Source organism: Perca flavescens, chromosome 15 (genome assembly GCF_004354835.1).
Source record: "Perca flavescens isolate YP-PL-M2 chromosome 15, PFLA_1.0, whole genome shotgun sequence".
Classification (NCBI taxonomy): domain Eukaryota; kingdom Metazoa; phylum Chordata; class Actinopteri; order Perciformes; family Percidae; genus Perca; species Perca flavescens.
The window spans coordinates 26,026,422-26,039,219 of record NC_041345.1 but is presented as its reverse complement, the minus strand read 5'-3'; the positions used below and the strand labels follow the sequence as shown (position 1 = coordinate 26,039,219).

The following is a 12,798-nucleotide window of genomic DNA, read 5'->3' as shown; positions in this document are numbered from 1 at the left end:
ACAACAAGGTGCAGCATTTTTCATTTTGATTTAAAATAAAGCATATTTAAATTATTACACAAGTCTGAAAACATTCAACCCCTGTACAGAAAATGATGAACCCCAACAGTAACAGGGAAATTAGGCTAGGCCTACTGTAATACTACAGACTAGGGATGTGTCATGGTTCCAAGTGGTTCCAGTCCTCTCTCTCCGGCCCGCCCACCGTGGTCCAGCCCGCTGCTGTTACGTCAGCAGCGGGGGTTGCTCTTGCTTTTCCCAGCGCTGCTGCCTGTCCTGTTGCCAGTCGTCGTCGGACCAACGTCGTAGCCACACGGCCCCGGCTTTGAAAACATTTATCGGGATTATTTGGGCGTTAAAACTTGGATACTGTTCGCAAATTTGTCGTAGTGCAACAATGTTCACTAGTTTAGGGAGCTTGGAAGTTTCGACAGGTGAGATATATTACATTTGTTTTACACCAACGTCTAATAACCTAACGTTGCGTGTGTTGACTTTGTTGGAGCGACAACCGACAACATTCCTTTGAGTCCTTCCGCCGCGAAGCACACCGTAAAGAGAAGGATAATATAGCTACTTTATTTTTATTTTTTTATGAATTTTAACTTCGTAACTAAACTGTAACTTGTTTAACTACAATTGTCTCTTTAGCCGTTTTCCTTTTGCTTATGTTTGAGGCCGTGTTTTTAACCGAGTTACAAGCATTAATGTTATCTAACGTTACCTAGCATTAGCATTAGTTGACGCTACCAAAAAGCCACAACAGGCACCGCAGGATTTCTCTGCCGCTGGATTCTGTTTTTCCAGTTGTATGCAGGGGAAGCTAGAAACAGAAAAAAACACCGCAGCAGCTCCTGACAATGCCTTCTGCCTTGCAAACAAATACAATGGCTCACCATTCACTGTGCAGTCTGTCAGAACAAAAGCTTCTTTTTTTTTTTTTTTTTTTTTTTTTTTTTTTTTAAAGTTTAACCTGTTTTTACACAAAACCAAGTATATAGTTTAATAGAAACAATTGTTGCACGGACTTTATATTACTCTGCAGCCTATACAAAACCTACATGCGTGTCTTTCTATAGTTAAAAAACGCAGCTTAAATCTCAGCTAACGTTAGTCTAATTACTGTCAGCTCAGTGCACTTGTTAAAATAGCTGACTCATGTTTTCCTCGCCCTCTTGTTTTTTTCTTTTTTCTTCAGCGCCCTCCGTGACTACAGCCTTAGAAGTGAGGCCAGGAGTGTGAACTGCTCTCCAGCCAAACCGGCTCCTCCTCCTCGGCTCCAGACACACTTATTTATTTATCTTTTGCTGCCGAGGACAGAGTGAAGACAAGTGACCCAGGAAGACTGTGACATAGTGGAAGTTCGACGGAACCAAACCAAAGGACCCCCGCCAAAGGAAATCATTTAGTCCTTTAAATCTTTAGAGGGAATATCCACTCAGCAGGACCTAAACATGGGGAACCAGTTAACAGAGATTGCCCCTAGCTTCCAGTCTCTCCACGTCGTGGTAATTGGGTTGGACTCTGCAGGGAAAACCTCCCTCCTCTACAGACTCAAGCTACGGGAGTTTGTCGACACGATCCCCACCAAAGGCTTCAACATGGAGCGGATCAAAGTGCCCATGGGCAACTCGAAAACCAACAGCACCACGTTCCAGGTGTGGGATGTCGGCGGCCAGGACAAACTTCGGCCCCTCTGGAAGTCGTACACCCGGAGGACCGACGGGCTGGTGTTCGTGGTGGACGCGGCCGAGGCAGAGCGCATGGAGGAGGCCAAGGTGGAGCTCCATCGGATCAGCCGCTCTGCGGAGAACCAGGGGGTGCCCGTGCTGGTTCTGGCAAACAAACAGGACCTGGATGGCGCCATGTCAGCTTCAGAGGTAATTATTGTTACGCGAATGGTTGGTATTGTTGCGTAGAGCTGATTTATCAGATAAAATAATTAATCGGTTGACAAAAAAAAAAAATATTGGCAACAATTTTGTTAGTTAATTGACTATTAAAGTTTGCGGTTCTAGCTTCTCCAATCAAAGGGTTTGCTGCTTATATTATATCACTGTGAATTGAGTATTTTGGAGTTTTCAACTGTATGGAGGACAAAACTAGATATATTTAAAGATGTTACTATTGGGGATCGACCCATACTGGTTTTTCAAGGCCGATACATATTATTAGTAGTCACTGAAACTGATGACCGATATGAGTGGAATGTTTGGAATGTTCCAAAAACTTGAAATGCTTTAAGCATTCAATGAGAAACTTTCAACATGATACCCAGTAGAGAGAGTCAGATAGTGTTGTGGGGGAGGGGGATTAAAAGTCAGATTCAGTGGTGAGTGAAACTGAAGCAGAGGGACCGACAGAGCTGTACCCGAGCCAAAGTAGACCACTTTCTAATTCATTAACTTTATCGGTTATTGGGCAAATAAAACGCTGATACAGATCATCTGCAAACTGCCAAAAAACGCCCGATAATCGAACAGGGCCAATAATCTCTCTATCCCTAGTCACTAAACTGGATATGACATGTAGACAAAGTATTGTTTTAGGCTTTTACTGAAATAACAACAAATGGCTAGCCAGAGATCCATTATCCATAGCTGATTTTACACATGGAACTTTGCACAGTACTGGGTTGGATTTATTGGGTATTTATCTCAAATTATACTTTTCTGAATCGTCCTGATTCAAATGCTGTGCGAGCCGCCATGACTTTATGAACAATAGCTTTATTGAACAAAACCAATAATGGTCCAAACTAATTTCCATCCTAATCTTTTATTACCTGTAAGTTTCTGTTTTAATGATAAGCTTAATTTAATTTAATTTTTTTTAAATTGCTCATTCATTAATATATTAAAATAAACGGAACAAGCTTGTAGATTAGCTGACCATGTGGTCACTTTTCATGTCAACGCCACACGAAGCAGATTCATTTTTTTTTTTTCCTCAGTGACAGCGGAGGTCCCTTTAAACACTGCTGCCACTGTGTCTAAACAGTGCGCTATTATCACTATTAGTTGCTTATCCTTCATCCTCCATCGCATCAGTCCCTCTTTTTCCACTTTTGTTTATCAACAACATGACAATTATCAGGCATTTTAAAGAAACTTCAGACTCAACTGCCATGCCATTTTGCAGTGGTATGAACGTGCACCGCTGCTACCAAATTATGAAAGCTGCAGCTTAACTTCACGCCATCATTAATATCCTCTGCTCTGGTGTTTCACCCTAAAAAATATAAAAAGAAGACTGGCCTAGTTTTCAGCTTGTAGAGCGGACCTCCATGGCGCATACGGCCCACTATTGCGGTGCTCTCCCGCCTGGTGTAGCTGCTCCGCAAACGGCATAGCACACATGTTCACTGTGGCCTGTCTGTAGCCTCTCCACACACATGCACGGAGCGGAGAGTGAAGTTGTCTGCACCGGTTACAAACGTGCAAAATTATTATAGTAAGGTAGATCACCCTCAGTGTTCTAATCCGTCAAAATGACAGATGGCCTTCCAATTGTTCCCCCCCAACTGGGGGAAATATTCAGTGAACGGGACCTCTGGTTGTGACTGACGTCCTGTCTTGTGCCTGCTGTGTTTCAGGTGGAGAAGGTTCTGGCTCTCCACGAGCTGAGCTCGACCACGCTGCACCACACACAGGGCTGCTCGGCGCTGGACGGTCAGGGCCTGCAGCCCGGCCTGGAGAAGCTCTACGAAATGATCCTGAAGAGGAAGAAGGTGCTCCGACACAGCAAGAAGAAGAGATGAGGCGGCAAGATCGCCGCGGTGCTTGGGGACAGATGTTACTCTTTGAACCACGACTTGTCTGAGGACCTTCTCGGCAGCCGCGTCTGGGACACTTCAGTGGGTGAAACCAGAGGGAAGCTGTCAGTCCTCCAGACAAGTCGCAAACTTTGGCTCTCAAGCCTGTTCCAAATGGTAACACCTCCCTTCACCCTATAGACATTTGGACATCTGCTTCCTTTGGGATTGTGTCTGCTCTTGAGCACTCCTCCCTCCCCCCCTCATGTCCCATCTTTAAAGCAGCACGGCAGAGAGACTAACAGCCCCCAGAGGGGGCAACAGAGGAAAACCTGTGCAATAAATGAACAAACACTCACTGATGCATGAACACTCACTGATGCACTAGCATCAATATTGAAGGATATTTTGAACCAGTACTGTCGTGCCAACAGAACCCTGCAGGCCTGGCCTGAGCAAATTTTCTGTTCCTTTCAAAGTTTCAATGTCATACTTTACTCCAAATCTTTATGTTGCATGATGTTCACCCAAATACCTCCTTTGGGGATATTAAGACAACACTTTTGTTGATCAAAAGATATCTGTTAAGATTATTCTAGGTTAGTAACTGCCCAATGTTCAGTTAGGTATGTCATTGGCACAGCAGTTAGCATGTGCCACCGATGTGACATTTGCACACTTATGCACTGAGGTTGCACAATCCAACAACACAAGTTTTAGATTAGTTTTTCACTCCTTACCAAAGTTGTTTGCTTGTCACAGTTAGGTGTATTCCAGGGTTGGCTGGATGTTTGACTGGTTAGTTAGTTCAAACGTTAAATAGTTTTTTATATCGAGTATATTGTGTTTTGTAGAATGTCAACATGAATAAATTATTGAGCAACTTTGGCATTATTTGCTTGAAACATGTCTTTTTATTTTACGTGCCTCATTCATTACACATTGACTTAAGACGGCTGAGAATTTGACTAACCGGAGTTGTAGATGATTCAAAATCACGGTGCATTAGGGGCAATGGGAGAAGGTAATAATGTCTGACAGGTTCATGCTAATGATCCCTCCAGTGTTGTCAGAACATGTCTTTAAACACATCAGCAATCAGTGCTCCCACAGCATACACAGCTGCTGTTATCTGGAAATGACAAACCGGTGAATGATTGATAATCCAGGGCGTTACACATAACACGTACAGCTGTAAAAAATAAGTGAAATTACATTCCCTGCCCAATATGTCGAAATCCAGTGGCCATCAACTAAATCCTGTCTTTGTGAAGCTTCTACTGTTGAGACTGTGTGGAAGCAGTTTTTATTTTATTTATTTTTCTTATCCCCACTACTTTCTGAGCACATAACAATGTAATACAATCAGTACTTGAATTGGGCCAGTACTCACAGGTACAGATTTGCTACTTAGAGTAATGAATAACTGAGTACTGTTTCTTATTAAAGACTGATGTTACTCTACATATTTCTTATTGTTAACAACTCCCATAAAAAAAGAAGTCCAAAACACTTGGTTCCACCTGTAGCCATGTATAAAAAGTTCATCCATGACCTTTTGAAAATGTAGTTGTGACAAAAAAATAGGGACTCAAAGCCTTTTCAAGAGCTTTTGACTACTTGAACTGGTTGAAAGTTCTGGGAAAAATGTGTGGATTTATGATTAATATTTGTTATAAGTGCATAGAATAGCATGAATCAAATATGGGAGGTTTGGTCTTTCATGAATATTTGAAGGAGAAATGAAAGCAGTATAGTGGTGCACTATACACAGAGAGAGCAATAGTAGGCATCCCTTTGTTGGGTCAAGACATCAACGACTAATGTCTAAAATGTAAATGTTATTCTGCAATAATCATAGAAAATATGGATTTGAATTCACGATGGCAGGTAACTAACACTCAACTGCACACTGGAACTTGTATTGTTGTTAATACAAGGCTTGTTGATATAATGTTATAGTGGTGACCCTCTGGAGTCCAGCCAGGGGAGATCACAAAGGAATGTTACAGCCCAGCCCCCACCCACATGACCTGTCTGAGCTGTTCTCTGATACCTAGTCTCGCTTTGCCAGACCCTCCTCCAAAGCGCGCTGGAGGAAGGTCTGGCTACTCCACATAGCATTCGGGGATGGGAGGAAAACGTGCTCTGGTTTATTGGCATTTCTTTAAACCAATCACAGTCGTCTTGGGCGGTGCTAAGCACCGGAGAAAAACCGCAGTGCAGCTGCAAAATAGGATCGGAAGGAACTTGTTTTTTGTGGAACATGTGTACGTTCAAAAGTTGTTTTAGTGGTGCAACAGAAAAGTCAGACTGGACAGATAGTCTAGCTAGCTGTCTGGATTTACCCTGCAGAGATCTGAGGAGCAGTTAACCATAGTCCTCAGAAATCCACCGGAGTTTAAAATTACAACACAAAGGAAGCCCAAGGCAACGGATATCCGGCTTAAAGGAACACGCCGACTAATTGGGAATTTAGCTTATTCACCGTAACCCCCAGAGTAAGACAAGTCGATACATACCCTTCTCATTTCCGTGCGTGCTGTAACGCTGTCTGACGGCTCCAGCATTAGCTTAGCACAGCACAGATCCTGCAGGTAACTGGTTCCAACTAGCCTACTGCTCCAAATTGTGACAAAAGTGACAAAATAACGCCAACATGTTCCTACATGTTACATGTTGTGATTTGTAGAGTCACAGCGTGTACAAAAAACAACGTAACATGAGACACAGCCATCTTCTAACAGTAAACAAACCGGGTCTGGACCCTGGGCGTCACTATTTGATGCTCTCGGGGCTCACGTCTAGCCTTTTGGCGTCAATTTTAGACACGCTTGGTCAGGACTCCTGGTGTGACTTTTTGACGCTCTCGGTCGTGACTCTTGGCATCACTTTTTGATGCTCTGAGTCGGGACGTACGTTTAACTGACATGCGGCACAAGAACGGGACAGCTAGGTCTGGGAAAAGACGGTGTGTGGGGTTACAAAACGTACGTTTCAGTGACACAGCCTCCCGGGTCAAAGTCCTGTGATGTTTGATCCATCCACCCCCCCCCCCAACCAACTTCCTTACGCAGCTTTTGGTCTTTCATACTACTCTCTACTGTCACTCTTTATACTACGTCATCTTACAGCGCCGCGGTCCAGCTGCTGCTCTGCCCGGTGCGTTCCATACAGACGCTGAAGGGGGATTTTTGCGTCGGTATCTGATGCTGAGAGACACTGACCAAGCGTCGGTATGATACGAATCGGGAGTGAGAACGGGCTGTCAATTAATTCGCTATGAGAACAGCGGCATTTTCGAAGTTTGCAAAGTGACCGAGACAGACGTCTGCAGCCGGCAGTTCAGTGAGACGCCCAAATCTCTCTCTTTTTCTCTCTTGGTCTTTTCATGGGATTTGTTTTCAACAAAGCTACATCTACACTACAACGTTTCGGCCACTATATTTTCTTCCACACTCCTCCCAGCCTCAGAGCTGGAGATACTGAAGGTCAGATCACCGCCCAACCCCCACCAGTCACTTCTCCCAGTCGCCATATGCTAAAACCTGCTGCCTAATCCCCACGTCCAATTTATACCAAAGTCATACACGTGCTGTTATGCTAAATATGACACTAGTCAAGCTACATCTGGCATTTTACATGCAACATCTGTTTGTTTCACATTATGTGAAGATACTTTATTTAATTTCATGTTCATTTACTCTGCTTGTTAATTGTCTTTTATCCTAGCAAGTTTTTTGGAGATGTGTATAATTGTTTGACGAAATGACCACATTACCATATGACCTCTGATTCCAAGCCTTCGATTAGAGGTAACATTTATCAAATTAGACCACAGACTGTAAAGAATAATGGACATAGCATTGGGGACATGACTCGTTGGTTTGTGGACTGCCCTGTCCCATCTCCCTAGAGTCTTTCAGTCACTGGTCCAACCCCCCTGGGCCCACTTAGCCTACTGCGCAGTCAATCCAATTATCCTGATCTGAGGCTCCCTCCTGCTGCGACTCAGCTGTTGGAGCAGTGAGTAAGTAGCATGATTATTGAGTCAGCAGAATGGACAGGAAAACCCTCCCCATGAAAAGTCTTTAGCCAGCTCACTCAGGCTTGATTAAATTACCATCTTTTCATTAAATCTTTCACTTTCTTAGGTGATCAGCTTTTTTTTTGGGTCTAGCTTGCAATAGTGTCACATTGCTAGACCTATCGCCACATAAAGTCTGGCTACACCACAGATCCATTCTTGGAAAAAGGCTCTGGATTGTTTGCGTTTCTTTACAGCAAACCAATCACAATCGTCTGAGCTCCGGACGCAGCACCAGTGGCTCTGCAAAATAGTCTCGGGAAGGAACTACTTTTGGTGGAACATTTTCACCCCATAAAAGAAAACACCACATACAATATTAAATTAACTGTTGACACAGTACAGTAACGTGAGCTATTTAAATTAGCTTTATACATGGTCAAACCTCATTTGCTCTTTGTCCCAGTTAGAGAGGAAATGCCGTAAACCAGGGATCTTCAACAGGGGGTCCGGTATAGGTTAGGTAGTAACTAATGTAGCCATCCACAGATACAGTTCATCCTGAGGATTCACTGTGACACATGTATGTGTAACATTAAAACATGATTTATAAAATCATGCCAACAATTATAAGGCTATTTTAAAAGCTTGTACAAAAAGTATGTATAAAGGCTTTAGGACGCCCTACATGTAATTGTAATTCCAGTTTAATATGCAACTTCACAACCTATGTACTAGGGGGTTCCTGCTCCGTCTCTCTTTCAGTTCAGGCTTAAAAAATGTTGAAGACCCCTGCCGTAAACATATTCTTTGGAAATTTTTACAATCATTCCACCGAAAGAACCAAGCAGGCCTGCCTTGTTGCACGATCCAATCGTTTATCTAAACTTGACATTTTAAGAGTGTAGCTTGCTAGCTCAATGGTTGTTCTTGTAGCCTACTTCCTAGTTACTTCCAAAACTAGGTTGTGATCAGTCGGTTGGAAGCAAATAGTTTTTCTACACGAGTCCATCTTAGAGCTGAACACTAAAACTTAAATGTAACTTTACAGTAATTGTGTGATGTGACATCGCAGGCTGGTTGGGTGGATGCCGGTTACGGCATTTTCACTGAATACTGGACCAATTTTCAATGATTTTCGTTCACATTAATCACTTAAAGACATCAATGCATGGACATTACCCTTTAACATAGTTTCAGTCCAGCACACAAGTCAGGGCAGCAGTGGCCAGCTGTCTCCCATTAGCTGTGGTTGCGGCTACATCTCTCTCTGGAGTTACCCTGGTACAGATGTTGGCAGGCCTCACCACACACAGGATCAGGACCAAACCCAACCAGATGTCTAGTTCTGGCTCTGCTTCACTTTTTTCATCTTCACTCTCCATCTGCCTTTGCGCATCCGTTCTTCTTTCTGCCTCTGCTCAAGCTCCCTGTGCAGACGAATCATACATTTAGAAACATGTAACAGTTTTACTGCCTCCTAACTCTTTATCAATTTGGGACAATTAATGCAATCAGTCGCCATTTCTACATTAAGACAAACATCTTGTCACTACATTTGATTACTCCCGTATCCACATACAGAGATTAGTTGACTTGCTTCCCTTTCCCTCTCTGTCTCTCCTCTGTGTGTATGCCATGTTTCCCTTCTTACAGCAGCACAGTAATTGCAGAAAGCTCTGTGGTTTTTGATTAGTATCTACATGGCTGTCCGTCCACCCAGGCCGGGCCAGTTAAATGGAGGCTCTGGCTTAACGCACCATTTCAGATGAGACGTGCCTTCCAAAATAGAACTGAGTGCATCCAAAACCCAATGTTACCACAATCTGCTAAAGCATTAAAAGAAAACCTCCACTCTCCACAGTCCCAGGCTTAAAACTGCTCTTGCATGCATCCTGAATTGGTTACATTGTGTAGAGTAATTTATACAATGTTTTCTTTTTAGGTAAAATGTCACTTTCTCATTTCATCATAAAACATAAAGGTAGTATCTGCTATATGGCAGCTGTCCATGTTAACCAAGAGATATCCTCTCAACTCATTTGCATGCATGGAGGATTATAAGAGTTTGTCAGAACAGAGGACTTATCATCCAAGTAGTCACTGAAAAAATACAACTTCACAATAGTTTTAGAGTACAACCATAGAAAGTAGTGAATGGCAGTATACATATGACACAATCACACCCATCCCCCATCCCCTGCTCTCCTACTTCGTCTACATTAAGCTGGCCTTTGCACTGGCAGCGTAAAAGGATACTTTGCTGATTTAAATCCAGCTCTGTGTCATGGCAGTGTGGCCGATGTGTGCTGATAACCAGTGTTTGGCTTCCCAACATGGACAGCTGCCATACAACAGTTACTTACTTCATGTTTCATGATGAAAGGAGAATGTGATATTTTACATAAAAAAAAAAACGGATCAATTCTTCTACACAATGCAACCAATTCAATATACATTTAAGAGCAGTTACAAGCCTGGGACAGTTTGCCTTAGTTGAGAATGGAGGTTTTCTTCTAATGGTTTAACAGATTACGATACTAATCGCAGATCAGGACTCTGGAGGAACCAGTGTGTTTTAAATGGAGGGTGTAACGGAACGGCAAACACAGCCCCTCCCTGTGTAGTCTTTTTGCTCAGCACTCGTGTCACTGGAGCACCCAACGGGAGAGTTTCCAGCTTTCATGTCCTGACAGATCTGACACTACAATGGAGCAAGCAAAGTGAACACAATGCGGGATTCACTCAGATTTATGTTGTAAAAACTTGAAGAAGTGCTTACTCAAATAGTTAACTTCAACATAGTTTAGCACAAAGTATTGTTTGCGCCGTTTTGTGAGGACAAGCCTTTTGAGTGTCTGTGCACGTGTACACCAAACACAACAATGTTAGAAAGCAAGCCCTGACATTAAAACGCCTCCTAAAACTGAACGATGTAACAGACAGCGCCTAGTCCCTGGTGATGATGATGACACTGAAGTGTTAAAGTCACTTCTCCTGCATGGTTGACTTAGCATAAACCAAGATGCAACAAAAAGAAGGCTGCTTCTTTATTGCATGGATTGTGCTACCTTCCAGTATATGTCAGAAATTAATCAGACATGATGCAGTATACTTCATTGGGGCATTTATTTTTGTTGTTGCCAATTTCGCAAGGCCAATTTTCTCTGTATGTAAGGGTTAATGCCCGATGGGGAGTCCATTAATTACCTCATACCTGAAAGGCCACTGATCCACTTATACCATGGCTAATTGCCAAAGTACATTTTTTAAGACCAATCATTTATAATTTCCATGTGTTATCAAGTCTTTTGCAAACAACAACTCGGTTTCCCTGGTAACACCTGAGGGTTTGACTAATACCTGTTTTACCTGTCATTCCCATCCCATAAGGTTTTTTAAAATGCAAATGTCCACTGCTCCAGTAAATAGGACAGATCTTAGATATGACTGGGAAGAGGAGTTAATATACTCCGCTCAGCTCGTAGAACCTTTTGGCTCAGTTATGAGATGTTAGCCCGCTAACGTTATGCTAGCAAGATTCAGAGTCAATAACATTGCATACAGTTGACAATCAGTGAATATAATTAGACAGTATGCTTAACAACAAGACAAGCTAGCTATCCAGCTGTGTCATTGTCCCCAAATCAAGATTTTCACGAACAAACGATACGCCAAGCGTAACGTTGCCGTTGGCCACAGTCTGAAGTAGTGAGTGGAACATCTAACGGGATGTGCGACGGTCGCTAAATGTGATATTCAGATTATTATTATTTAAGGGCATAGATTTCCACAATAACATTCTTACTAGTCGGTACTACAAGGCAAAAAAAACATCAAGAAAATAAATTTTGACCCAGAAAAACTAAAAGTTGCATGGTCAACAGGAAGACAACACAAGGGTTAAGACAGGAGAGGGGGAATGACATGCAGCACAGAGCCGCGGGTCGGACTCAAACCTGCAGGCTTTAGCTTTAGTACATGTAGTGCACTCTCAACCAGGTCAGGTGAACTATCAGGGCACCCCCTGCCCCTGTTTTTACATCTGGGTGTTTTTTTGTAGACCTGAGATTACCCTAGCTGTGTTTGGAACCGTTCCCTATCACGGAAACAGTGCACTATATAGCGTGTTCGCCATTTTGTAGTGGTGTTCGAATTCTCCGCGGTTAATTTCATTCACTATATAGTCCACTATAAAATACCCATAATGCACTAGAGTATACATATGATGTACCCTACATTTTATTCCCGTATACCACAATGCAACGCGGCTGCATTTTCAAGGCGGGGAAGAAGAGGCACAATGACCCGTGGAAACTGAAAAGGTGAAATGGAGCGGGCTTTAGTTTCTAAACAATGGAAATGTAACACGCAACATACTATAATACACAACCTTTTACTTTAATCCTGGGTGCTCAGGTTGTTTCAGGGACGTATTAGAAGTATTTTTGTATCGGTTTGTTTACATGATGCTGGGCCTCCATCACAGAAATAACCGGCGCATCTACTGACGCTACGATGTTTTCAGTGATAGTGTCTGAAATCTGGTTCGGTCGTTCCCTGTATAGTTCACTATTTAATAAACACTATATATAGGGAATAGTGAGGGAGTGACCCCGACTGAGCATCCAGATCCGTTCTTAAGGAACAGTTAGATAAAAACACTGATACCACTCTTAGCCAGCAGCTCAATAGCAAAGGGAAGAAAATCCTCCGTTTCACATTTCGGCCTCTGTACCGATTAAACAAACAGGATATAATGGAATGTGCCAGTAGATGGATTCTTCGAATAGGTGTTCCCTACAATGTTGACGTATTGCTTCAACTGAAATGATATGATGACACGATAATGCAGTTTGGATGATTATGACATACGTTTGTGATGACTCCTTCTGTTCTTAATATCTGCCAGGTAGAGGCAAAGGTCAATGGCATGTTGACATTTTTGGGTCTCATTCAGTTAAAGGGGACTTTTCGAAAAGAGCAATCAACATTTGGAAAAAAAATCTTTGTCGAA

The 12,798-nt window shown here is 42.7% G+C and overlaps 1 protein-coding gene across 1 annotated transcript; it reads left to right on the top strand.

The window, feature by feature from the left end:
* The first annotated feature begins 234 nt into the window (after positions 1–234).
* On the top strand, positions 235–4,648 carry LOC114570094 (ADP-ribosylation factor-like protein 4D). The gene is made up of 3 exons (XM_028600314.1): positions 235–434; positions 1,199–1,880; positions 3,596–4,648. Exons 2-3 carry the CDS (start codon positions 1,455–1,457, stop codon positions 3,758–3,760), a joined length of 591 nt encoding a protein of 196 aa, XP_028456115.1. The 5' UTR covers positions 235–434; positions 1,199–1,454; the 3' UTR covers positions 3,761–4,648.
* The last annotated feature ends 8,150 nt before the right edge of the window (positions 4,649–12,798 follow it).